General features: G+C 38.7%; 1 protein-coding gene across 1 annotated transcript; it reads right to left on the reverse strand.

Annotated features, from left to right (window-relative positions):
* Positions 1–21,198: 21,198 nt before the first annotated feature.
* On the reverse strand, positions 21,199–25,573 carry LOC139190923 (uncharacterized). The gene is made up of 7 exons (XM_070811414.1): positions 25,343–25,573; positions 24,955–25,289; positions 24,434–24,557; positions 23,555–24,330; positions 23,205–23,320; positions 22,510–22,709; positions 21,199–22,356 (listed from the first exon to the last, which is right to left on the reverse strand). The coding sequence occupies exons 1-7, from the start codon at positions 25,571–25,573 to the stop codon at positions 21,199–21,201; spliced, it is 2,940 nt and encodes a 979-aa protein (XP_070667515.1).
* Positions 25,574–25,992: the final 419 nt, after the last annotated feature.

The following is a 25,992-nucleotide window of genomic DNA, read 5'->3' on the forward strand; positions in this document are numbered from 1 at the left end:
ATTATTTGGTAGGTCTTAAGAACTCCTTCATGACCTTCCATTGGAGTTAATTGATGCTCCTCGAATAACTTTTGTCTCCAGGATGATGTAGGACTAATGACAATTCTTGATTTGTACCTAAGAAAGCCATTATCAACTTGGAACTTAGGAAATTGAGGATTCAAGCTATTAACTCCAGTAGTGGCAGTGGTAAGAACCTCTTGAATTCTTTGAGAAATCCATTCATCATGTTCATTATTCCTCCTCAACTCATCCATCCAACCAAATTAAGGATAAGTAATAGCTTTGCATTCCAGAATTTCTTCTTCTTTCTCATTAGAATCCATAGGCAAAGAACTAGAACTAGGTAGTCTAGATAGAGCATCAGCTACTACATTCTCAACCCCATGTTTATATTGTATCTCATAGTCATAACCCAACAACTTAGTCACCCAGTTTTGCAGGAATGGTGTGTTATCCCTCTGATTCAAAAAGAATTTGATAATGTCATGATCAGTTTTGATTACAAAGTGGCGGCCCTGCAAGTAATTGTGTCATTTCTTCATTGCATTCACAATGACAATAAGAATTTTTCAAACTCCATGTCTCAAAGCTGTGCATGATTTCAGGATACCACCCACAAAGTGATGGTCAAGCAGAGGTGGTTAATAGGTGTTTAGAGACATATATGTGATGTTTTACAAGTAGTCAGCCTAAAAAGTGGTTACAATGGCTTCTTCGGGCTGAATGGAGCTACAATACCTCTTTCCACACTTCTACAAAGTTCACACCATTTGAAATGGTTTTTGGGTATCCACCACCACACTTAGTTTCTTATGAAGTGGGGACGGAAAAGTTGGAAGTGGTGGAACAAGGACTATTGGCTAGGGATAAATTGTTGTCTATGCTCAAAACCAATTTAGTGGTGGCTCAGAATAGAATGAATTTGCAGGCTAATAAACATAGGAGTGAGATGGAGTTTGAGGTTGGTGACTAGGTCTTTTTGAAACTGGTGCCATATTAGCTACAATCCCTTGCTTCTCATTCATACCACAAGCTGCATCATAAGTACTATGTACCATTTGAAGTGAAGGAAAGAATTGGTCTAATAGCTTATAGGATTCAATTGCCTGATGGTTGCAAGATCCATTCTGTTTTCCATGTTAGTTTCTTATGCTTACTGAGAAGCTCAAGAGTAGTGTGCAAATGTTGCAAATGCTCTTTCCAAGACTTGTTGTAAATTAGGATATCATCAAAGAGGACTAGTATGAATTTTCTCAGTTGAGCTTTGAAAACATCATTCATTAAACTTTGAAAAGAAGCAGGGGCATTAGTTAGCCTAAGTGGCATAACTAAGAACTTATAGTGCCCCTTATGAGTCCTAAAGGTTGTCTTTTCCACATCTCTAGAATCCATTCGAATTTGATGGTAGCCCGATCTTAGGTCAAGCTTTAAAAAGTACTTGGCTCCAAATAACTCATCCAATAAGTCATCGATCAAGGGTATGGTATATTTGTCTTTGATTGTCAAGGAGTTGAGTTCCCTATAATCCATGCAAAGTCTCCAGGTATCCTCTTTCTTTCTAACCAATAGCATTGGAAATGAGAATGGGTTGTGGCTTGAGAATAAAACCACCTTGGAGTAATTCTTGCATTGCTTTCTCTGTCTCAGTTTTCTGCAAGGGACCATAGTGGTATGGCCTAATATTTGGTGGCTAGGCTCTAGGGACCAGTGGAATTCAATGGTCATGTTCTTTTTGAGGTAGCAGTGTAGCAGAAACCATAAAAAACTTCTTAAAAACCCTACAACAATGCTTCCAGCTCACTGAGTTGTGTACTGTCTAGTGTGAGTTCTTCCTTCTTGTTGGCATCCGTAAAATAAAGAAACATACCCAAGTTCAAATTACAAAATTCCTTGTCAAGCTGCTGAAATGTAATCTCTTGCACAGGTGGTGGTTTAGGGTCTCTGTGATACAATTTGAACTGGTTTTGCCCTACAAAGAATTCCATTGTGAGCAGTTGAAATTCCCATAACACAAGACTCATTGTAGAAAGCCATTATACTCTAAGAACCACACCACACCCTCCTCATGGTAGAGAATAAAGGGTGGAAAAGCACTTATACCCCCCAATTTCCAAGCCTACCTCTCTGAAGTAACCTTGACTTCTTACTTTGCCTCCATCAGCTGTCATCACATCAAAGGGCTTGGTTTGGTTAAGCTGCCAACCTAAGTGTTTCTGTCACAGCCCGTCCCGGGATTTTTATATCTGGGACGTGAATTGACGTAATTACCCTTGGCGGGCATTAAGGTACGTGTGTGTGTGACATTATTTGAATTAATTTTGTAAGTGTTGGGATTAAACTTTTGGAATTTGAATTTTTGTGGTTAGGGATTTGGATGGATGGTGAGGATTGTGTTGGGCCACACAATCACACACACACGCACTCCCTGTCTTCTCTCCCTCTCGTAGCACTCTCTGTCTCTCTCCCTCGACCTCACACACACACACACCCAATGTGTACGGCACACACCCAAACCCTCCAAAAACTCGACGGATCGAGGCAACCAAGGTATGCATCTTCATCCTTTCGACGTTCTGAGTTCATTGGTACTAGTTTTAGGAAGTGAAACCCTCGAAATCACGGGAAACCCGAACCTCCATTTTTGAGTTACTGTTCATGCACACGTAAAATGTCGTCTTTCAGGGAATTCTAAGCTTGTAGTGAGCTTAGTGAAGTCCTAAGGAGGCTCGGAGTACTTCGTTTGAAGGATTTAGACGTCGGGATCACGTGGTTCCATTTTGGCCGAATTTCTTGGGAATTTTCCGGTGAGATTTCTTGATTTTTAGAGCCTTAAGTGATTCTACATGTTTGGGGCTTCAATTTGATATAAAATACGAAGAAATTTGGTGAAAAACGAAGGAGAACAAGAGGTTTTAAAATTGGTCGGAAAACGGTCGCCGGAAAAACCAGTCCGGCGACCCAAGGAAGAAGAAGGGCGCGTAGGCCCGTGCCACGTGCGGCGCGTGGGGGCGCGTGGCACATCAAAAAAATAATCTAAAAATATGACGACGTTCGTGACGTCGAGTAGATCACTGTGGTATATTCATATACCCAAATTGAGTACCGTATGAGAAAGTTATTACGATTATTGGTTAGGTGCTTTAAATAATGTTTTATAGTTTTCGCATTTAGGTGAAAATGTGAATTGACGATCCGACCGTTGGATCGTCACCAAACTTTGATACGTTGTAATACGTAATATTTGAGGATTATTGGAACTTACGGATTGGGAATCCGAGTTACGGATCTTCCAGAATTGGAGTTGTAAGTTCATAAAATAAAATGTTAACAGTCACTTAGTTTTGGAAATTGACGGAGATCCGACCGTTGGATGGTAATGAAATTTCAGGATGTTGTCCTAGAGATATACTGTGGACCTCTGGAAGTTATGGATTTAAAATCTGAGTTGCAAATCTTTCGGATCGAACTGCGTAGTGATGTGTTTTATATAAGTTATATTCTATCGATATGATTTCTGAGGTTGGATTTGATTATTGTTCTAGGCGGCGATCGTCATGACGCCTTGATGTGTTGTGCTAGGGAGTTGTAGGGCGAACTCCAGGTGAGTGGGCAGTTTTGTTTTCGTATTACCTATATACTATTGAGTTTTCCCAGAAATTGAATTTAAATGAAAGTATGATTTAAAATGCCATGGATAGATTTATATGAAAAGTATGATTTGAAATGCCATGCATAGAAGTATATGAAAAGCATGAATTGATGTATGATGCATATATATATGTGAATTGGTGCTGTGGACGCACAGGTAAGTATCAGGTGAGTTTTATATTATTCATGTGCATTGTTGATGTGTATATTGTGGATAGCTCATAACCTGCAATCATGGTGTTAGTGCTTATATTATTCACCACACCGCACGCTCGTCTTGGATCCAAGTAGGTGGATGTTGTACAGACCAAGTGAGGGTTCCGACATGCTAGTCGTATAGATTACTAGATGTGATTCCGACTAGTGGGTGACCTTAGATTATGTGCACAGATGATTGATGAGAGAAGCACTAGAGCGTATTATTACACCATCCATGTCGTACAGACTACTTCAGGTAGTTCCGACTTATCTGCAGTGTAGTGCCGTACAGGTCATCGAGGTGACTCCGGTTGGATTGGATGTTGAGCTATGGAATTAACTGTACAGGACCAACTGCAGGGTCTCCGGTTAATTCAACTTTTCACCTGTTACATTGATGCATCATTTATTTTGTTTTCGAAATTAAAACATGGCATACTTTCGGGTTTTAACGAAAAATTGATGATTCGAGATTTATGAAAAGTATTATGTTATTATACTATTTTCTGGGAAAAGTATACAGGTTTTACAGTGAGGGGTTAGAATTATTTTTGGCGAAATGTTTTTGAAAAGCTTGGTTTTACTGACCCACTCAATTTTGTTTTTCGCCCCTCCAGGTTCTTGATAGCAGAGTTTTGGTGGCCACGAGGAATCGAACGGTATTCTGACAGAATTCACAAAAGTAGGACTCACCCTCGAGGGTTTCCATTTTAATAATTGTATTTTAAAAGCTTCCGAACTGTGTAAATGGTTACGTCACTCTCATGTGACGGCCAGCATGCCCTCCTTCGGGATGGGGTGTGTCAGTTTCATTAGTCCAGAGTCCACAAAATTATGTGTGCTGCCAGAATCTAGTAAAATCCTAACTCGTTGATTGTTCACTAAGCCACCCAATTTTCATCATAGAACCATAATTCTCCCCCAGCTTTCTTGCGCTGCACTTCAACATAAGTCAACTTCTTGAAAGGAAGTTCTACTTGCCTATTTCTGGGAATGGCATGTGGTAAGGTTGGTGGTGTAGGTGCAGGTTTAATAGGCTGGGCAAACTTAGTGGTGAAAGACTTGAGCTCAGACAATTTTTTATCTAATTGAACAACATGTGCAATTGCTTCATGAACAGTAACATGCTTAAATAATTTGACATAAAACTTTAATGTACGCCTCAATCCCCCCAGGAAACAACTCTTAAGTAAAACATGACCTAAATCAGAAGTTCGATTGATTAACCTTCAAAATTCAGCAATATAGTCCTTGAGAGTACTTGTTTGTTTCAGTTTAAACAAGGATCAGCACTATCCTCGAATTTAGAAGGGTCAAACTCCTGCAGAAAGCCTTAGTGAAGTCTGGCCTGTAGGGAGTGGAATTGATACAATCAAACTAGCAGAAGCCTTGCAGTGCCTTGCCTTTAAGATGAAAAGAGGTTGTAATAACTTTTGAGGCATCCGGTGTGTTGTAGTAGTGAAACATCTACTCTACTTTGTAAATCCAGGCGAGTGGATCATCGCCGTCCATGTAACAATGAAAGTCAATCCTCGGTTGCCATTAAGGACGTGGAAACAAAGCACCGAACTCACACATCTCGTGACGGAGTTGGCGTTACGGTTCCAGATCTGGAAGATCGGCTTCATTAGCATTAACCAGAGTGTGCACCAAAGTAGTGTCAGAGGAGGATGCAGGCCCACCCTCATAGGAGAGTTCGTGACAGAACTAGTCAAAGCAGGCCATCATTTTTGCATCGAGTGTTTCAGAGAGAGATGAAATCGTAGCTTGAATTGCAGAGATTGAGGATTCCAATGCTGCAACGCACTTATCCACGACTGAGAAATGAGCGGTGGTGGTGTGTCATGGAATACAAGGGAGGGTAATCTATAAGAAATTGGATGATACCAATGATACAACCTGATTCGACCTTAACCAATTGCACGGGTTCAATGGAAGAGGAGTATGGAGAAAGAAGACGAACCTGAGCTTCCAATATATTTTTGATATATTAATATTTTAATTCAAATGACCGTTGGGGAATAAAGGCCAGAATAGGCTGAATATAAAGTGCCCACACAAACTCTACTAGCTTGCACTACTAACAAACTCTCCTAAATACCAGCATATGAGTATCTTTTAACTAACTAAGTCACTAATTATGATTAGTTTAATCATAATCATATGGGAGGTGTATTTTATGGAGGTGAGTGAATAAGCAAAATCATGGTGTATTTTAGTATAAAGAAGAAGCTCCCACCAAGATAGGAAAGGACATTATGATGTGAGATATATGATGCTATATCAGTTGTCTTTTCAACTCTCTTGCGTTTCCTCCTCTTCATAGCTTTCTTTCTACGGAATTGACTACCAAATCGCAATGACTTTGAACCAAATTCTTCCAAAGTAAATTGGTCAAGTCCTGTATGTCGTTTTTCATCATATGCTACTTCTAGATCTCTAAAATACTTTAGTGCTAGTGATCCAATTTCTTTAATTCTCAACTCCATCCATTTGTAGTGCCACATTATAGGACGTATAAAGTTCCTCCAGTGATTTGTCAACTTCTTCTTCCTGAAATATAAACACAGGCAGTTGGGTTATTCATGTGAGGGGTTATGCTATTTTGTTGTGAAAATATATAAGCACTCAAATTAAACCCTCTTTTGACAATTGTAGTATATGTATAAGTAGGGATCGTTCTAAACTGGGGATTAGGAGGGCTTGCTAAAACCTCTAAACTGACTCAAAAATATAAAAACAAAGTTAAAAACATTTGAATAGACTCAAAGGACTCAAAAAAAGTTCACAAGACTCAAAACAACTTAAAAACACTCAAAACTGCCTAAAAACACCAACTAGGCAGTTTCTGACTCTAAACACAACTTTGGATGAATTTAGGCTTTTGGCTTGACTTAAAACACTTAAAAACACAAACTAAACAGATTCTAACTAATTAGACACTCTAAAGTAAAAGGGGGATTTGGCTTTGGACGAAAATAAAGTGAAACAAAACAAGAAACTAAACTAGGCAGATTTGCACGAATTTGGTTTAATTAAATGGATGATGGGCTAGCTAGTGGGTCTTTCTCCACACATGACACACTTGCATACAAAACGATTTCCAGTTGTTTTTCAATAAACCATGAACCTCAACACCCCAGATTAATTAGGTACGCTTAAATTAATCTTCAGATTTTCCTTATGTCATTGAATTGGATGGGAATAGCGCATCGCAATCAAATTATTCTTTAAAAGTTCCCTACATGAAAGCGCATAATAGAGAAACAATCAAAGATCATTAAGTTTTATGAAAATCATAAGTATTGACAAAGCATTCGTAACTATGATGAACATGATACTCCTGCTAGGAATCTACTTAACGCGATTGTGACTAGCAACCTCCACTACTTATGAATACAAGTTCATAACGATTAGGTGAAACTCCCTTGTATTCTAGCATCAAATTCATGCATGTAAACTAAGTATGCATCCTTAATCCACAAACAAGAATAAGTTATCAATCAAACAGTTAAGTAAATTGACTCACAATTCATAGAATCACAACTGGAAGTAATCAATTTATATTGCAAATATGATCATGGTTTCGAATTTCCCCCTAGCTAAAAGGGGTTTAGTTCCTCATGTTCGCAAAACAAAGATACATAAATTTAGACATTGAAAACAAAGAATGAAAACACCTAAAAACGCTCCAGCAATCCAACTTGAATGGCAAGCACGTCCAAGGGTCCTCCTTCTTCTCTTTGTTGCGGCACAAGGGTTTGGATGAAGGTTTGTACGGTAGAATGGCTGTAAGTATGTATGGTGGTCAATGGATGTGAATGGGTGATGTTGATGGGTGTGGCTAGAGTGTATGGAGATGGTTGATTGTGTAGAATGGTGGATGATGATGAATGGTGCGGCTAGGTGATTTATTTATAGGGCTAGGGTACTCAGAAAATAATAGGAAAGGTTTAGAACTTAGCTAATTTATCCTATAAGAATTAAAAGTCGGATATTAAAGAGAAAAGGAAAGGGATATGCGGCAAGGGAAGGGAGAGGCCTTTCAATTGAAAAGGGAATGTGATTTGGTGCAGGAAATAGGAAAGAAAGGCTCTCCCTTGCACAACAAGGAAGAGAAAGGGAAAGGAGAGGTGCGGCATCCCCTTTGTAGCTGGGATTAGGTCTTCTAGAACTTATATTAAGTGTCCCAAAGTATTTAGGAACCTTAATTATGGCTGAAACCTTTGTAGATTAGGATTAGGAAACTTTGACTTGATTAATCCTTCTTCTTCTTGGATTTCTTTTCCTTCCATGACTTGAATTAATTTTTCTTCATCTCTTTAGCTGATTCCTAGCTTTTCAATTTCGTCCATCTATATTGCTCCAAGCATAAGCTATTCAATTCATGCCCAAAACTGCTCCAAAAGGCTCCAAAAGGCTCCAAAATGCACATTTTTGCATACTTTGTCCTTAGAACCTGAAATTGCACGAAAATGACTTTAAACACTAAAATAACTAAGGAATAGCAACATAAATACACAAGAACAAGCTAACTAAGTCGCATAAATATGCTCCTATCATATTTCCCAGAAGTACATGCCGGAAAATGACACAGAAGTATCAAACTCTGATGCATGTCTATGCTTACATACTTTTAAAATTGGGGAGAGAATGTTTTCCCAGTGTTTATGGTTGTAAAAAAAAAAGAACCTTAGATTGGATAATTGTTGCACCATCTAGAAAGGAAACATTATTCATGATTAAGAAACCCATAAAAATTATGCACAAGATGTACAGTTGCACTTGCTCTAACCATCTTATTTTTACTTAGCAAGTTACTTAAAAGGTAAGAAACCAACAAGTTTTTAGTTGTAAATTTTCACGGTTAGAATTTAGATTGTTCCAAAATTAAACACACTAGCCAAATCAAGATGTGCATAATACGAGGGGTTTCATCGTGTCATTCCAAAGATTGAGTCTAGTACAGTTAATCATGTGTGAGCTAGCATGCATGTTACGGCTTGCAAGGTACAAACGGAAATCACAAGTAACTAGATATAAACTAGAAATAACAAATTACAAAGAGTGAAGGAGAAGCTGGCCCACAGACACCTAGTTTGAATTGCACTGGTAAATGCATCAAAAGCAGATGTCAAAGCATTATCGTCAAACAAGTGGGACTGCACTGCACCTTCTTCACAAAGTCGGAGGTGGATTGTCTACCCTCCCATTTCCATACTCTTCCCATCCCCTCCTATTTTGTGTGGTCACGGTTAAGCCACATCAACATTTTATATTCTTATTATTTTTTGTTTTATTATTTTTATAAAAAAATCAATATAAAATGTTAACGTGGTTTAACCATAACCACACAAACAGGAAGGGATGGGAAGAGTATGGAAATGGGAGGGCAGATAATCCACCCTCCCACAAAGTCCAGAAAAATTGTCAATGTCGGACATAGTGTCAGCCAATGAGGTTGAAAATCCATCGATTACATCAGGATCGAGGTGGTCAGTTTCAGGCTGCTGAGTGCTGTCATGGTTACCGTATTTCTAAGAAAAGAAAAGTTTAAATATCATAATCTCACTCCATCTAATATCGAGACATTTTATGATAAAACTCCACACTTGACAGATAGGGTTTAGGGTTTAGTTAGTAATTACCAAGTTGCAAACAATATCGATGTTGTTGGAAGTGGGTCCTCCGCCCGTCTCTCTGATCGTTCTACATGATATTAGAGCTAGAGAGTGGGCTTGTGCACCCATGTGACGAGTGAGTCCTATTGGCTCCACCTGGCTGTTGATGTGTGGATCTCTCATGTATGACCCACTAATGGGGTCCCACGTGAGGGGACGTGTTGAAATATCTCACATCGACCGTATATCTGAGAAAAATAAGAGTTTAAATATCATAACCCTACTCCAACTAATACCGAGGCCTTTAGTGATAAAACCCCACACCTGACGGATTGTGCACTTGATAATTATCAAGTTGAGAATAATATCGGTGTTTTTTGAAAGTGGGCATTCGGCCTGTTTCTTTGATAATTCTACAACTTTTGGGTTGATAAATGGTTTACAGTCACGGAGTTGATGAGCCTCCATGAATGGTTGGGCAGGAACCATAGCCTCCAGCTGAGCTCGGTTTTTATGACATTAATTTACGAATGCTTCCGATAAATCAAACATACCAACAGATTCAGGTGTAGAACAAAATAAAATGCAACAAGAAAATCTTTCTTTCTATATTTTATATATATATATATATATATATATATGTATTAACGTTGGAATATCAAAAGTTTAGGTCATTAGCATAACAGACATGCATAATTGACATACACAGATAGAGAGGTAGAGAGAGAGTACCAGTGAGTGGGAGTGAAACTGGGAGTGAGGAACTGAAGACAGAAGGTGGGAAGTCACGGCCGAGGAAAGCCAGTTGGGAGTGATGAGTGAGTAACGTTGTAAAAACCTGAACACAAATGACACGATGGGCTCTAATTCCTAATATTTCCTAATTTACCACTTATTCCTAGACAGAGGTAAAGTCTTCCCGCTTTTGCTAACACGTGTGAGCGTGCCTTTTTCATTTGTTAGCTAAGCTATTTTCATGTTTGCGAGAGATCTTTCAAGTTAACCAAAAGACAAGGTGGCAGATACTAGGTGTTATAATATAAATGTCATGATTAATATGTCGATTTTATACTCTTCTATTCTTGGTGTGTTTTGGTAATTATTTTGGTGAGATTTTGATACTTTTTTTTATGTATTATCAATTTAGGACGTACGAATCATTTTTTAGCATAAAGTAATCAAACATTTAATTTTTTAATGATTCCAATTGGAGCGGGTTCGTGATTCTGTCAAGAAAGTTATGTCAAAATTTTAGAATTTCGTCCCGAAACATATGACCGTGACAAATTATTTTATATCTGGCTCGCAGTGCTGGCAGATTGGGCTGCAGAGCTTATTTGCGACTTTGGGCTAGAAGATGATGAATTTTGGACTTGGGCTCTTCTTGGAACTTGAAGAGGAGGTCCTAATCTTAAATTCAAAACGTTTTGGGCCTATTTTGAAGTCCTGAAGATCCACAAACGTGACTATTTATCTGCTGGGCAGATTTCCCAATTAGATTTTGATTGTATTTTTAAGTTATTCTTTTATTATTTTGTTTCCTAATTTTTAGAAGACCTTTTCTAGGAGGATTTCAATTTGTAGTAGTACAAGTAAGGCTATTTAGCCATTAGGGTTCTCTATGCGACATTGGGAGAACTTAGCGAAGTTTTGGTGAATTTCAAACTTTTTACCTATAAGGTGTTTTCAATCTGTTTCTACTTATTGATATTTTCTTTGGTTTTTAATATGAGTATGTGTATCTAATTCCTTTTGCTAGGGCGAGGCTATGAGCCTTAGCATGAATATGTGATTTTATTAATTTACTTATGAATGGATGCATCTTGCTTCAAATTATTAATTACTGAGTTTAAACTATCTAATTAGCTTAATGCTTAGCTACCATTAGAGTAATTAGACAAGTAATTTGTTGCAATTTCTGTTAGAACATCACCCTGAAATTGAGGAGGGCTTCTTGTAATTAGTAATTGTATGCTCACTTAAGGTGAACATCACACTCTTAAGGGTTGCATGGTTTTTCAAAGGGTTTTCAAAAAACTTAATGGCTCTTGCATGTTTATATTTAATCTGAACATCACATACATGTTACAGGTTAGATATACGTTTTCGCTTGAACGTCATGAGGAAAATATGCATTAGGACAACCTAACCTTCAAAGCATTATGTGGAAATTCATAAGTGAAGGAATATTTTGTGAAAACATGTTCATTTAAACAACATCTATAAGCATGCAATTAACAATTAAAGGCGGAATCATGCTTGCATGCACTTAAAAACAAAACATTAACCATGAAATTCAAAGCCTAGTAGATTGGTGAACCAAGACTCAACTCAAATCAAGGTGAGTTGAGAAATATATACCTTTGTAGATTCCTCTTTGCATAAGCAAAGGCTAATCACCCAAAGAGAGGGCCTTCATTCCTTGCATCTAAAATCTATGGATTTGGATGGATGAAAAGGTTTCTCCAAGTTCCCAAAATTGAGAACCTCTAAGTCTCCACACCAAGGAGAGATTGGAGAAGAAAATGAGTGACCTTGGAGTAGTTAGTATGGCTAGATACACCCTCCAAGGGGCCGGCCTCTTTAGAGAGAAATGGAGAGACATGTTCTCTCCAATTTTCTCCAAAACAAACCCTTAATGAATTTTTGGCTATAAAGTCATATTTATACCTTAATTCATTGGAGTGGCAAAGTTGTAAATAAGTCCAAAACCCACTCCAAAACCAAATGGCCGGCCATGGGATATTATTGGCCTAATTGGGCCTTTGTGAATCATCATTCATTAAGTTGTCATACAACTTAAGTCAATGGACTTGACGTTCGAAGCCCATTGGGCCTTGAGGTCCAAAACTATCCCGAGGTCTTTAACGAACTTTATTCGTTTGATTAATTAACATATTAATTAATCCTTGCCATAAATAATTAAACCATTTAATTATTCTTACTCATCTCCATTGTTTCTTCAATCTCCACCTTACATGGTGTACGATCCATTAGGTTCCTTTTAGCGAGGCAGTGGGCGATTAAAACCATTTTACATCGATTGTGAATTGAAACTTACTTTCAATTCTCCCTTTAGTGATTACACACGTTTAGGGCTTCCACAAACCATGAGTGATACCTAGCAGTATATCATGGTTACCCAAGCTAATCAGAAGAGGTGGAGAACCTATTCAGTTTAGGATTACAAATGCAATACGGTCTTTCTCTAATCTAATACTCTTGACCACATTGTTTGGTTTGATAGTTTATTTATTCATGTCTACTATCCAATGTGATTCGTGTTCTTATATGATTACCATGAATGTGATTTAGAACGACTTTTCTAAATCTCATTCATACTCTGGCCAGAGGTTCTAAATCATATCATAGAGTATTCTCCCTCAAGCGGTTTGAAGGTTAGAGATCCTTTGTTGCGCATTCACTTGTCTCCATGGCTAAGTGGCTTAACCCCAATGATGTCGTGGACACCCCGATGGGGTGACTTTGACATAATCAAAGATCAAGAACTTAACCACAAGACAACTGTGATGCCTCAGGTCAAATGACTACTTTGCATTATCCCAACCATGAGTTCTCATGTGACATGAATATGAGAACTCTTCGTTGATCGTGTTCAGTGAACTCATTCTCTATTGAGCACCTACGTACTTGTCTTGATGTCACACACACCAATGACTCGAGACTCGTCACTCTCCCTAAGAGAAGACACAGCACGTACTGATCTTAACGGACTGTCAATGCCCAATTGGCAATCCTATGATCAGGAACGTTTAGGATGTGTCTACGAAAGAATGGTCTCATGAATCTAACTTCTTTAGATTGCATTCTCCCAATCACATATTCCTTGGACTTATCGTTTAAGCATATAACATTTATATGAGATGGCTCAAACAATAATATTTGCCCTTTATATTTAAACTAGATTAGTTTAACATGTGAAATGTCCGTAAAGTATCATCATATGATTGGCTTTAGGGCACATTTCCAACAATAAGTAATTGGTAAAATTGCATAGAATTGTTAATGGTGACGGCTAAAACCTAGTCTTTCCCCTAATTGTTTTCTTCTAAAAAAAAAAGTTTTTCTTGCTTAGTTACCGTTTTCTGCAAATTTTCAGATTTCTTTTAATTTTTATTTTAATCCTTTAAATTTCAAAATCTCAAGTTTTTGCTAAAATCTGTTTTAATTAATTCAGGGTTAGTTTAATTACAAATTACTCATTCAATTATTGTGGAGAACAACCTTGCATGAGCGATTATATTACAATTAACTTTATTTGTGCTGGTAATAAGAATCCTATCAGTAGACCTAAAAGAGTTTTAAGTTCACTAAGGGTATGTTTGTTTGCCTTCACTAGCATTCCTTGGACTGGACTCGACTAAATGATAGTCCAGTCTGGAGTTTCTTATTTACATGGACAAGAGTTAATGAGACTAAAGGACTCGCCCCGACTGAACGCCTCGTTAGCCGTTCTTAGCGAGAGCCCTTGATTTTGAGCGGACTCCTAGTCTTGTCCTCTCTCGTAGCTGATCCATCTGTCTTCTTCTCTTTTGCACCTTCGCCATCTCCCATCTCTTTCATGACTTCGCCATCTCATCCGAGTTCAAGTAGGACGAAGAGGTTCTCAGCGACGACGGAGAGGCCTCCCCTAACCTCAAACTCTTCGTGGGTCACTTTCCCTTCAGTGTCGATAGCGCTTAGCTCGCTGGTATCTTTGAGAGTACTAGAAATGTCCAAATGGTCGAGGTAATTCTTTGTTTTCACTGAAAATTTTGTAAATATTACTTGAAATTTGGGTGAAAAGTGAAATCGGTTGTTGCTGGTTTAATGTTTTATGGGTTAAATTTGGAGGGTTTTTAGCAGGTGATATATGATAAGACGACCGGAAGAAGCAAGCAGAGGATTTAGGTTTGTGACTATGTCAAGTGTTCAAGAAGCTCAATCTACTGCTCGCCGGCTAAACGACTATGTAAGTCTTCATATTTAAGTCTAACCATTTGCTGATATTTTCTTATATATGCGAAAGTTTGTGAAATTTTGCGAATTGGTACTTTATTTGTAATCGTATTTATTAACATTCATTTGTTGAAACTTGCTTGAGATTTGTCTTACTGAAGAAATGTTTGATGGAGCTTAGTCTCTGGCCTGTCGTAGTGTGCATTTTTTAAGGCATGTTACTACTTTCAAATGTTGTTTTAATTGATTAAATGCGAGCTAGTGAGTGGTTACTGCGATTAAGTATAAGCTCAAGAGTAAGGATAGCTAAAATCTATGTGAGTAGTGATTTTTAACATGTCATGTTTCATTGGAAATCCCTGAGGCAATTGTTGGAAGGTTTAGGTTTTGTTTTGTTTTCTTTGTTTTGCTCGAGGACTAGCAAAAGCTAAGTGTGGGGGAATTTGATAAAAGCATATTTATGCGACTTTATTATCTTATTTCTTTGCATTTACTTAGTTATTTTCCATTTATTTTGGTAATTTATGTTATTTTCGTATTATTATAGGTCCAGTTGGTAAAGATGACAAAAGATAGCAAAATGGAGCAATTTGGAGCAGTTTTGGAGCATGCAATGGACGTTTTGGTGTTTAAATGGTGCTAGATATGTGCTAAAATCTAGAGGAATTAAAATTGAGGCTTGGAAGATAAGGAATTAGACAAGAAAAAGCAACCTTATCCAACCTTATCTTATCCAATCTTATTTTATCTTATCTCCAGCTGCAAAAAGGAATCATTATCACATTCTAACACTTCCTATATGATTCTAGGAGTCCTAAAATAATTCAAATAACCTAATCCTTTTCCTCCTATGGTTAGTCGTGCCTTTACCCTATATATATGGTATTCATGCATTAGAATTGGAAGAGAGAAAAGAGTGTCGCAACCTGCATCAAGGGGAGTATGCCGTAACATGCAATCATCCATTGAAGTCGCTGGAGTTTTCCAGAGTTCTTTCTATTCTTATTTAGTTTCAATGTTTATTTTAGATTGGTTTTCAATTATAATGAACATGTGTAACTGATGCGAAAATCACTTAACACAAATTAAACCCTCTTGTATCAATTGTAGTAAAGAATGTAAGTAGGGATCATTCTGGACCGGGGATTAGGAGGGCTTGCTAATAACCTCTAAACTGACTTAAAAACATTAAATTAAGTTTAAAACACCAAACTAGGCTCAAAAGATGCAATACAAACTAAAAAGACTCAAAACAGCTTAAAACAATGAATTAGACTCTAAACTGACTCTAGGGATGGTTTTGGACGAAATTAGGTTCTAACTTGACTCAAGACACTTAAAAACACAAATCAAAACAAATTTTGACTAATAAAACACTTTAAAGTAAAGGGGGATTTGATTTTGACGAATTTGAAAACAAAACAAACAGATTGTAAACTAAAACAGATACACATGACACACTTGCACATAAACCAATTTTCAGTTGTTCTTTCGATAAATCATGAAACTCAGCACCCCAGGTTAATCAAGTCCACTTACATTAACCTTCATGTTCTCCTTAAGTTATTGAATTGGATGGGAAATCGCATATAACAATTCAAGCATTCTTCAAAAGTCCTTTTCGTGAACAACACAATAAAGATACAATCAAAGATCATTAAGCATTATGAAAACTATAAGTATTGACGAGGCATTCGTTACTATGATGAGCATGAAACTCCTGCTAAAAATTCATTTAACGCGATCATTTATAAGCGACCTCCACTACTTGTAAATATAAGTTTGTAACTATTAGGTGAAACTCCCTTATACTCTACCATCATATTCATGCATGCAAACTAAGTGTGCACTCTTAATAAACATACACGAATAAGTTATCAATCAAGCAGTTAAACAAATTGAATTCACAACTTATGAAATCACAGCTGAAGGTAATCAATTCATATTGCAAGTATGTTCATGGCTTTGAATTCCCCCCTAGCTAAGGGGGGTTTAGTTCCTCATACTCACAAAGCAAAGATAAACAAATTTAGACATTGAAAACAAAAGAATGAAAATACCTAAAAACGTTCCAACAATCCAACTTGAATGGCAAGCACGTCCAAGGGTCCTCCTTCTTCTCTTTGTTGCGGCACAAGGTGTGGTTTGATGGATGCATATGGATATATGGAAGGGAATGGCTGAATGTGTTTAGGTTGGATGAAGGTCACGGCAAGGAAAGGGAAATGAAGGTGCATGGAATTGTGTTTTTGTTGTGGGAATGTGTAGAATGGTTAAGAAGAAAAGACTCTGCCTTGCGGCAGAATGTGTCTTCCTCCCTTCTCCCTAAACTGTCCCCCCAAATGTGTCTTTGGATGGGTATATTTATAGGCTAGGGAGAGGATGTAGTGGGTGGTGGTAATGAGTGGATGTAGTGGTAAGTGAATGTGTTGGGTGGTTGAAATGAGTGGATGTGTTGGGTGAAATGAGTGGATGTAGTGGTAGGTGAATGGATGTGTTGCGTGGTTGTAATAAGTGGATGTGTTGGGTGAAATGAGTGGATGTAGTGGTAGGTGAATGTGTTGGGTGGTTGTAATGAGTGGATGTGTTGGATGAAATGAGTGGATGTAGTGGTAGGTGAATGGATATGTTGGGTGTAATGAGTGGATGTAGTGGTAGGTGAATGTGTTGGGTGGTTGTAATGAGTGGATGTGTTGGGTGAAATGAGTGTGCTAAAATAGTTATTTATAGGGAAATGATGATGCACAAACTTCAAATTTCGTCCATTCCTTTTGCTTCAAGCATATGCTATCCATTCCATGCCCAAAAATGCTCCAAAATGCTCAAAATGCACTTCTTTGCCACATTAACCCTTTGGACCTACAAACACACGAAAATAACTTAAAATACTAAAATAACTACGAACTAACAACATAAATGCCAAGAAACAAGCTAACTAAGTCGCATAAGTATGCTCCTATCAGTAACTAACTTTCTTTTTAGCTAGAGGTGAATTCGAAGCCATGATCATATGTTTTATATAAATTGATTACATCCAGTTATTGTTTCATAAAACATGAATGGGATTTACTTATCTACTTTATAGAGAACTTATTGTTGTATGTTTATTAAGGATGTATACTTAGTTGGCATGTAGGGATTTGATGCTAGAATATAAGGGAATTTCACCTAATCGTTATGAACTTATATTTGTAAGTAGTAAAAGTCACTAGTCATGATTGAGTTAAGTAAATTCCTAGCAGGAGTATCATGTTTTTCATAGTTACGAATGCTTTGTCAATGCTTATGATTTTCACAGAACTTAATGATCTTTGAGATGTATCTCTATCATGCTTTTCATAGTTAGGGAACTTGAAAATAATAATTTGATTGCGTCGCTGAGTCCAATTCAATGAACTTAGGGAAATCTGAGAGTTAATTAGTGTTGTTCATAATTAATTTGGGGCATTGTTATTCATGGTTTATAGAAATAATAACTGGAAATCGATTTGTATGCATATGTTCCATGTGTGGAAAACAATCCTCTAGCTAGCCTTTCACCTATATCTCGTACAAGACCTAATTCGTTTGCTGTAGTTTACTTTATTTTTGTTAAAATTCGTCCAGAAACCCCCTTAGTTCTTATTTTGTGTTAGTCTAGCTTAATTTTTAGTTTTTAAGTTTAATTTGTGTTGATTAGCATCCCTCCTAATCCCCAGCCTAAAACGATCCCTACTTGCTCATACTACAATCATCTAAATTATAGGGTTTAATTTGGGTGTTAGTTTATATCACATAAAATTTTGGCGCCTGATGCGTAAAATAACTAAACACACAAATTAAACCCTATTTGTGACAATTGTAGTAATGATGTAAGTAGGGATCGTTCTAACCGGGGATTAACTAGGGGTGCTAATCTAATATAAATTGATTCAAAAACACAAAAACTAAACTTAAAAACTCTAACAAGACTACTATGACTCAAAATAGATTTAAAGCACTCAAAACTGCCTAAAACAATCAAATTGACTAAAAAAGAAACTAGAACTTGATTTGGACGGAATTCAAAGTGTTTATGACTCCAAATGCTTAAGAACACAAAATAACACAGATTTGAATGACTAAGACTCAACAAAATATGGGGGAATTGTGTTTGGACGAAATTAAATTAATTCGGCAGATTGTAAAGAAAACAGATTGTAAGACAAAATTGTGATGAATCAATGGATGATGGAATAGCTAAGGGTTTCTTCTCCACACATGAAATATATGCAACGTAAATCAATGTCCAGTTATCAATTCAATAAGTTATGAACCTCGACACTCCAAGTTAATTAGGTCCGCTTAAATTAACCTTCAGATTTCCCTAGAATCATTGAATTGGATGAATATGCATCGCAAACAAATTATTCCTAACAAGTTCTCTATATGAACAGCATGATAAAGACACAAGTTAGAATCATTACGTTCTTTGGAAATCATAAGCATCGACAAGGCATTTGTAACTATGAAAAGCATGATACTTTTGCCAGGAATCTACTTAACACGATCGTGACTAGCGACCTTCACTACTTGCGAATATAAATTCATAACGATTAGGTGAAACAAATTTATATCCTAGCACCAAATTCAAACATGCAAATTAAGCGTGCACTCTCAATCAACATGCAAGAATAAGTTCTAAATCCAACGGTTAAACAAATTGTATTCACGACTTATGCAACGATAACTGGAAGTAATCAACTTATTTCACATATATAATCATGGTTTTGAATACACCCTTAGCCAAAACAAAATTAGCCAATCATACTTAAAGCAAAACAAAGATTACATGAATTAGACATTAAAATCCAAAGAAAGAAAACACCTAGAATGCTCCAACTTGGCAGCAAGTGCATCCAAGATTTCTCCTTTCCCTTGCTTGCGGCAGATTGGTTTGTGGATAGGTTTTGGGTAGTTTTATGGTGTAGAATGGATGGGGAATGGTATGGAAAGGTTTAGGGTGAGTGTGGAGGAGTGTTTGATGGTTGGAGGGTGGTGGAGAACTCGGCAAAGAGGGTGGAAGAAGGTGGAGTGGCTGTTATGTTTTCTGGGCACTAGAATGGTGTTTTTAGGGTGTTTTGCTGCCTAGGGTGTGTATGGACGAATTTTCTGTGATGAATGATGAAAAATGGGAGCTGGAATCCTTGGCCAAGGGGTGTAAACATGTATATATAGGCCCCAAAAACCCTAGAGAATCAGGATAGGCAATGGAGGAAGTGCACAGCAAGGAGGGTGAATTTGTGGTGTGCAATGGTCCAAGGATGAAAATGAAGTAATGATGCAAAGTATGGAGGGTAAAATGGAGTGGTGTTGCAGCTAGGGAGCATGAATGATTGTGCACATTGAATAGAAATGAAAAGGGAGGTGAAATGTTTCAGAAATGAGTCAAAGGTGCAGCCACATGTGTTGCACACGGCATGGGATTCCAAAGGTGGCTGATGGAGCATCAATTGGTGCATGTAATGGTTGTGAAAGTTGTATGAAATCTAATGGGTGAAGGGAACAAGAGGTATGCAGCAATTGAGTGTAATAATTAAATGTATTGAGGCATGAAATCAGAAAGAATGTAGGGGACATGGGTGATTAAGCATGGCATGGGAATCCAAAGAGAATACAATGGTGAACCCACGGCAAGGAAGGTGCATTGTGGAGTGACACCCTTTTGTGGCTGCATTCTTTATCCTTTGTACAATAATTCTTCACATTCTTAGCCTCTTTAGTTTTCAATTTCGTCCATCCACCTTGCTCTATCCATTATAGAGGTGCGTAGTTTATTTCCAAGTGCATTGAAATTCCGCTTGTAAAACTCCCCTTTGCACTTCTAACATCTGGATTTAGCCCATCTCTTATTTCTCCAAAACCTCTGAAATATGTCTGGCCCTTCCGACCGTCGTTTTGACTTGAACCTTGGTGAAGAGGCAGCCCCGCCTTCTCCAGACAACATATGGCGCCCATCCTTCATATCCCCTACTGGTCCTCTTACCGTTGGGGATTCGGTGATGAAGAATGACATGACCGCTGCGGTGGTGGCCCGGAACCTTGTCACTCCTAAAGATAACAGACTATTTTCCAGACGGTCTGATGAGTTGGCTGTTAAGGAGTCTTTGGCTCTCAGTGTGCAGTGTGCGGGTTCTGTGTCCAACATGGCCCAACGCCTATTTGCTCGAACCCGTCAAGTTGAATCGTTGGCGGCTGAAGTAATGAGTCTCAAATAGGAGATTAGAGGACTCAAGAATGAGAATAAACAGTTGCACAAGCTCGCACACAACTATGCCACAAACATGAAGAGGAAAATTGACCAGATGCAGGAATCTGATGGTCAGATTTTACTTGATCATCGGAGGTTTGTGGGTTTGTTCCAACAGCATTTGCCTTCGTCTTCTGGGGCTGTACCGCGTAGTGAAGCTCCAAATGATCAACCTCTGATACCTCCTCCTTCTGTGGCCCCACCGACTGCTGAGACTCCGCCGACTGTTGAGACTCCGCCGACTGCTGAGACTTCTCCTAAGCAGCCTTTGTGAAGGCTCCCTCTTGTATTATGCTGGGTTTCTTTATTTCCCAGTTTCCTGTTCATTTCCATGAAGTTTAATGTTAAAATCCTTTGCATATTTGTTAATGTTTCAAAATAGAAAACCATACCCAAAAATAATTAAACAAGCAATAATATTAACAATCATGGCAGAATAAATGGGTTGCCTCCCAAGAAGCGCTTGCTTTAACGTCTTCCAGCCGGACGATGCCACATTGATCAACCTTCATGGGAACCCACGACATAGTGGGTTGTCTCCTCCACATCATGTTCTACAAAGCTCTCGTAGTAAGGCTTCACGCGATGCCCATTCACCTTGAACTCTTGACCTGTTTTGAAACTACGAACTTGGACTGCACCATGAGGAAAAATATTAGTGATAACAAAGGGTCCAATCCAACGTGAACGTAGCTTACCCGGAAATAGACGAAGACGAGAATTAAACAACAACACTTTTTGTCCAACAGAGAAGGACTTGGTGCGAATCATCTTGTCATGAAAGGCCTTCGTCTTTTCCTTGTAAAGTCGAGCATTCTCATAAGCTTCATTCCGTATTTCCTCAAGTTCATTCAATTGAAGCTTACGATAAATTCCCGCCTCATCTACATCCATGTTGAACTTCTTCACGGCCCAATGGGCCTTGTGCTCCAACTCCACAGGTAAGTGACATGGTTTTCCATACACAAGCCGAAAGGGGGACATTCCTATGGGTGTTTTGTAGGCGGTCCTATAAGCCCACAATGCATCTTCTAACCTCAAGCTCCAATCTTTTCTTGTTGGCCCAACCGTCTTCTCCAGAATCTGTTTTATCTCCTGATTCGACACCTCGGCTTGCCCGCTTGTTTGAGGATGATAGGGTGTCGAAACCCTATGTGTAACGTTGTACTTCTTAAGCACTGCCTCGATTGTGCGATTACAAAAATGTGGACCTCCATCACTTATAAGAACTCGAGGCATTCCAAACCTAGCAAAAATGTTAGACTTCACAAATTCTGCAACCACTTTGGAATCGTTAGTCCGGGCGGCTTTTGCTTCCACCCATTTGGAAACATAATCCACCGCCAACAAGATATAAAGAAAACCATGTGATGACGGAAAAGGACCCATAAAATCAATTCCCCACACATCAAATATTTCAACAGAAAGTATAGGGTTTTGTGGCATTTGATCCTTAGCACTTATATTACCCATTCGTTGACAACGATCACATGTAAGGCAAAATGTCCTAGCATCCCTAAAAATGGTTGGCCAATAAAACCCACATTCTAAGACTTTAAGGGCAGTGCGTTGGGTGCCAAAATGTCCCCCACATGCATATGAATGACAGAATGTTAAAATAGATTGAAACTCAGATTCATTCACACAACGGCGTACAATCTGATCGGGACAAAATTTCCAAAGGTATGGATCATCCCAAACATAAAACCTAGCATCCTTTTTAAGCTTATCACGTTGATTCCTATTAAGTGTGCTAGGGATATGTTTAGACACTAGGAAGTTCACCAAATCTGCATACCAAGGCTCACTTACCTGAATAGACATTAATTGCTCATCGGGGAAGGTTTCAGAAATTGGCGATGCTTCCTCATGCACCATTCGACTTAGGTGGTCAGCCACCACATTCTTCACGCCCTTCTTATCCCGAATCTCAATGTCAAACTCTTGTAGAAGCAACATCCATCGAATTAATCCAGGCTTGGCCTCCTTTTTCGTGAGCAAATACTTGAGAGCTGCATGATCAGTAAAAATAATAACTTTAGTACCAAGTAAGTATGATCGGAACTTATCTATTTCAGTGGTGGAGTAATTTAATTGAGCATCATTTAGTGTCCTAGAGGCATAATAAATAACATGAGGTTGTTTGTTCTTTCGCTGCCCCAAAACAGCACCAATCGCATAGTCCGAAGCATCACACATCAACTCGAATGGAAGGCTCCAATCTGGAGGTGTGATAATGGGAGCCGAAGTAAGAGCTTCTTTTAATTACTTGAATGCCGTGGAGCATGCATCATCAAACTCGAAAGCCACCTCTTTTTGAAGCAATCGGCATAGTGGTTGTGCAATCTTGGAGAAATCCTTTATGAAACGCCTATAAAAACCTGCGTGACCAAGAAACGAACGAACCTCTCTAACCGAAGTTGGAGAGGGTAAGTGACGAACAAGGTCTACCTTAGATTTATCCACTTCAATGCCTTCTTCAGAAATAATATGTCCTAGAACAATACCTTGCTTAACCATGAAGTGACATTTTTCCCAATTAAGCACAAGATTCGTTTCAACACAACGTTTCAAAATTAAGGTCAGATTACTCAAGAAATGATCGAATGAATTACCAAACACGCTAAAATCATCCATGAATATCTCAATAATTTTCTCCACATAATCAGAAAAGATACTCACCATGCATCATTGAAATGTCGCAGGGGCATTGCACAAACCAAATGGCATGCGCCTGTATGCAAAGGTGCCAAAGGGGCACGTGAACGTTGTCTTTTCTTGGTCCTCCGGAGCTATCACAATTTGGTTATATTCGGAATATCCATCAAGAAAGCAATAAAATTGATCATCGGCTAACCTTTCTAACATTTGGTCCAGGAATGGCAACGGAAAGTGATCCTTCCTTGTCATGGCATTTAACTTCATGTAATCAATACAAACACGCCAACCGGTCACCACACGAGTGGGTACAAGCTCTTGTTCTTCATTCTTCACCACCGTGACTCCGGACTTCTTTGGAACAACTTGCACGGGAGACACCCAACGACTATCAGAAATAGGGTATATAACACCACAATCAAGCAATTTTATAACCTCCTTCTTTACTACTTCCAACATGGGTGGATTAAGGCGACGTTGAGCATCCCGTGATGGCTTAGCTCCCTCCTCCAAAAGGATGCGATGCATGCACGTGGTGGGACTAATGCCTTTGATGTCCGCCAAGGTCCATCCAATGGCAGATTTGTGCTCCTTTAACACCCTTATCAACTTGTCTTCTTCTTGGGCCGTGAGTGAGCTAGATATGATGATGGGTAATGTCTGATCTTCTCCCAAGAAAATATACTTCAAGTGACAAGGTAATGGCTTCAACTCCAGTGTAGGTGGCTGCACAATTGATGGAAGTAACTTGTTAGACAAAACCGAATCTAAAATTGAGAGTGGAGACTTACCAGATTGTGAGGGTAACGACGCGAGGGCCGCGACCATTTCAAATACTTCACCACAAGGGGGCATGTCAATATGATCAGATTCCATGCCGTGGGTTGCAAGGATTCCCCCACCCTCATTTCTTGCTCCTATGCCGTGCACTAAGGCTATTTCAAGTGCATCGTCGTTCATTCGATCCAAATGTACCTGTGCCAAAGAATCAACAGTGTTAATAGCAAAACAAGAATGGTCCTCAATTGGATATTTAATGGTTTCAGAAAGATTAAAATGAATAATGTCCCCATCAAACTCCATGGTCAATGTTCCCATGAACACGTCTATCTTTGTTCTTGCTGTTTTCATGAATGGTCAGCCTAGCAAGATTGGCAATGATGGAGCATGGCTCGAATCCTCCATTTCTAAGACATAAAAATCTGTAGGAAAGATAAGATGATTGACTTGCACTAAAACATCCTCAAGGACTCCCTTGGGATATGCGTTAGAACGATCGGCCAATTGAATTATAACACCATCTTGTTTTAACTCACCAAGGTTCATTGATGCATAAATAGAATATGGCATAACATTAATAGAAGCACCTAGATCTAACATGCATTGTTCAAATCTAGTGTTTCCAATTATGCATGGGATAGTAAAGCTCCCTGGATCCTTACACTTTGGAGGTAACTTTCGTTGCAAAACCGCGGATACATTTTCACTTACTTTCACAACTTCTTTAGTTGAAATTCTTTTCCTAGTTGTGCATAACTCTTTTAAAAATTTTGCATACCTAGGCACTTGCTTAATAGCATCAAGTAAATGAATGTTTACTTGGGCAGATTAGTGTTCGAAATCACAACATTTGGGACAATCTTACCTGAGGTGGACAGATGGGAGGTCTTAGATGGCTGCGGCATGGGTGGTGCTACCCTTTCCTTGGGGTAAGTTTGCTCCTCTTCTTCGATTTGTATCTTTTCATCTTCCTTGTTTCTCACTTCTTTTCCACTTCTTAGTGTGATAGCTTGTGCAGATTCGAAACCACCCTTTGGATTGACCACTGTAGTGCTTGGTAACTTACCATTTTCACGAAATTGTGCCAAAAATTCGGCCATTTGGCCCATTTGCTTCTTTAGCTCATTAACCTCCTTTGCTTGGTTCTGCATTCCCTGCACCAGTGTGGTTAGTAACTGATATGTTTTATCGTCATTCATAGACGTACCTGGGTTGGTTTGGGATGATTGTGCTTGAGGAGGTGGTTGTGGTGCCGTTGGCCTCGGAAAGAAACCCGGGGGTTGTCGGAATCCACTTTGTTGGCCATATTGTGGTGCATCTCTCCATCTGAAATTGGGGTGGTCACACCATCCTGGATTGTATGTATTGGAGAAGGGATCACCCCTTGGTTGGTTTTGATTCCCATAACCCACAGCATTTGCAGATTCCCACCCTCCATTCTCAATTAATTGAGGGCATTGATCAGATTGGTGTCCTTGAATTGAGCATACACTGCAGATTGTAGTTCCTTGCGCTTTGGGGCCTTCAACAAACTGCGATAACATAGACGTAAGGTTAGCCATTTGGGATTGTAACTCAGAAATAGAACTTACCTCATTTACATGATGTGGCCGTGGGGTGTCTCTTTGCCCAACACCTTCATATTGTTGTGCATTGAGTGCTCGATTAGCAATGAGAGTTTTGGCATCCCTAGGTGTCTTGTCCACTAGAGCTTCTCCCGCGGATGCATCCAACATTTGTCGTTCAAGTGGTAAAAGACCTTCGTAAAAATATTGAAGAAGTAGCTCCTCCTTCATTTGGTGTTGTGGACAAGAAGCAACAAGAGCTTTAAAACGTTCATAATAGGTTGGAAAAGAT

The sequence above is a fragment of the Malus domestica genome, chromosome 13 (assembly GCF_042453785.1).
Source record: "Malus domestica chromosome 13, GDT2T_hap1".
Taxonomy (NCBI): Eukaryota; Viridiplantae; Streptophyta; class Magnoliopsida; order Rosales; family Rosaceae; genus Malus; species Malus domestica.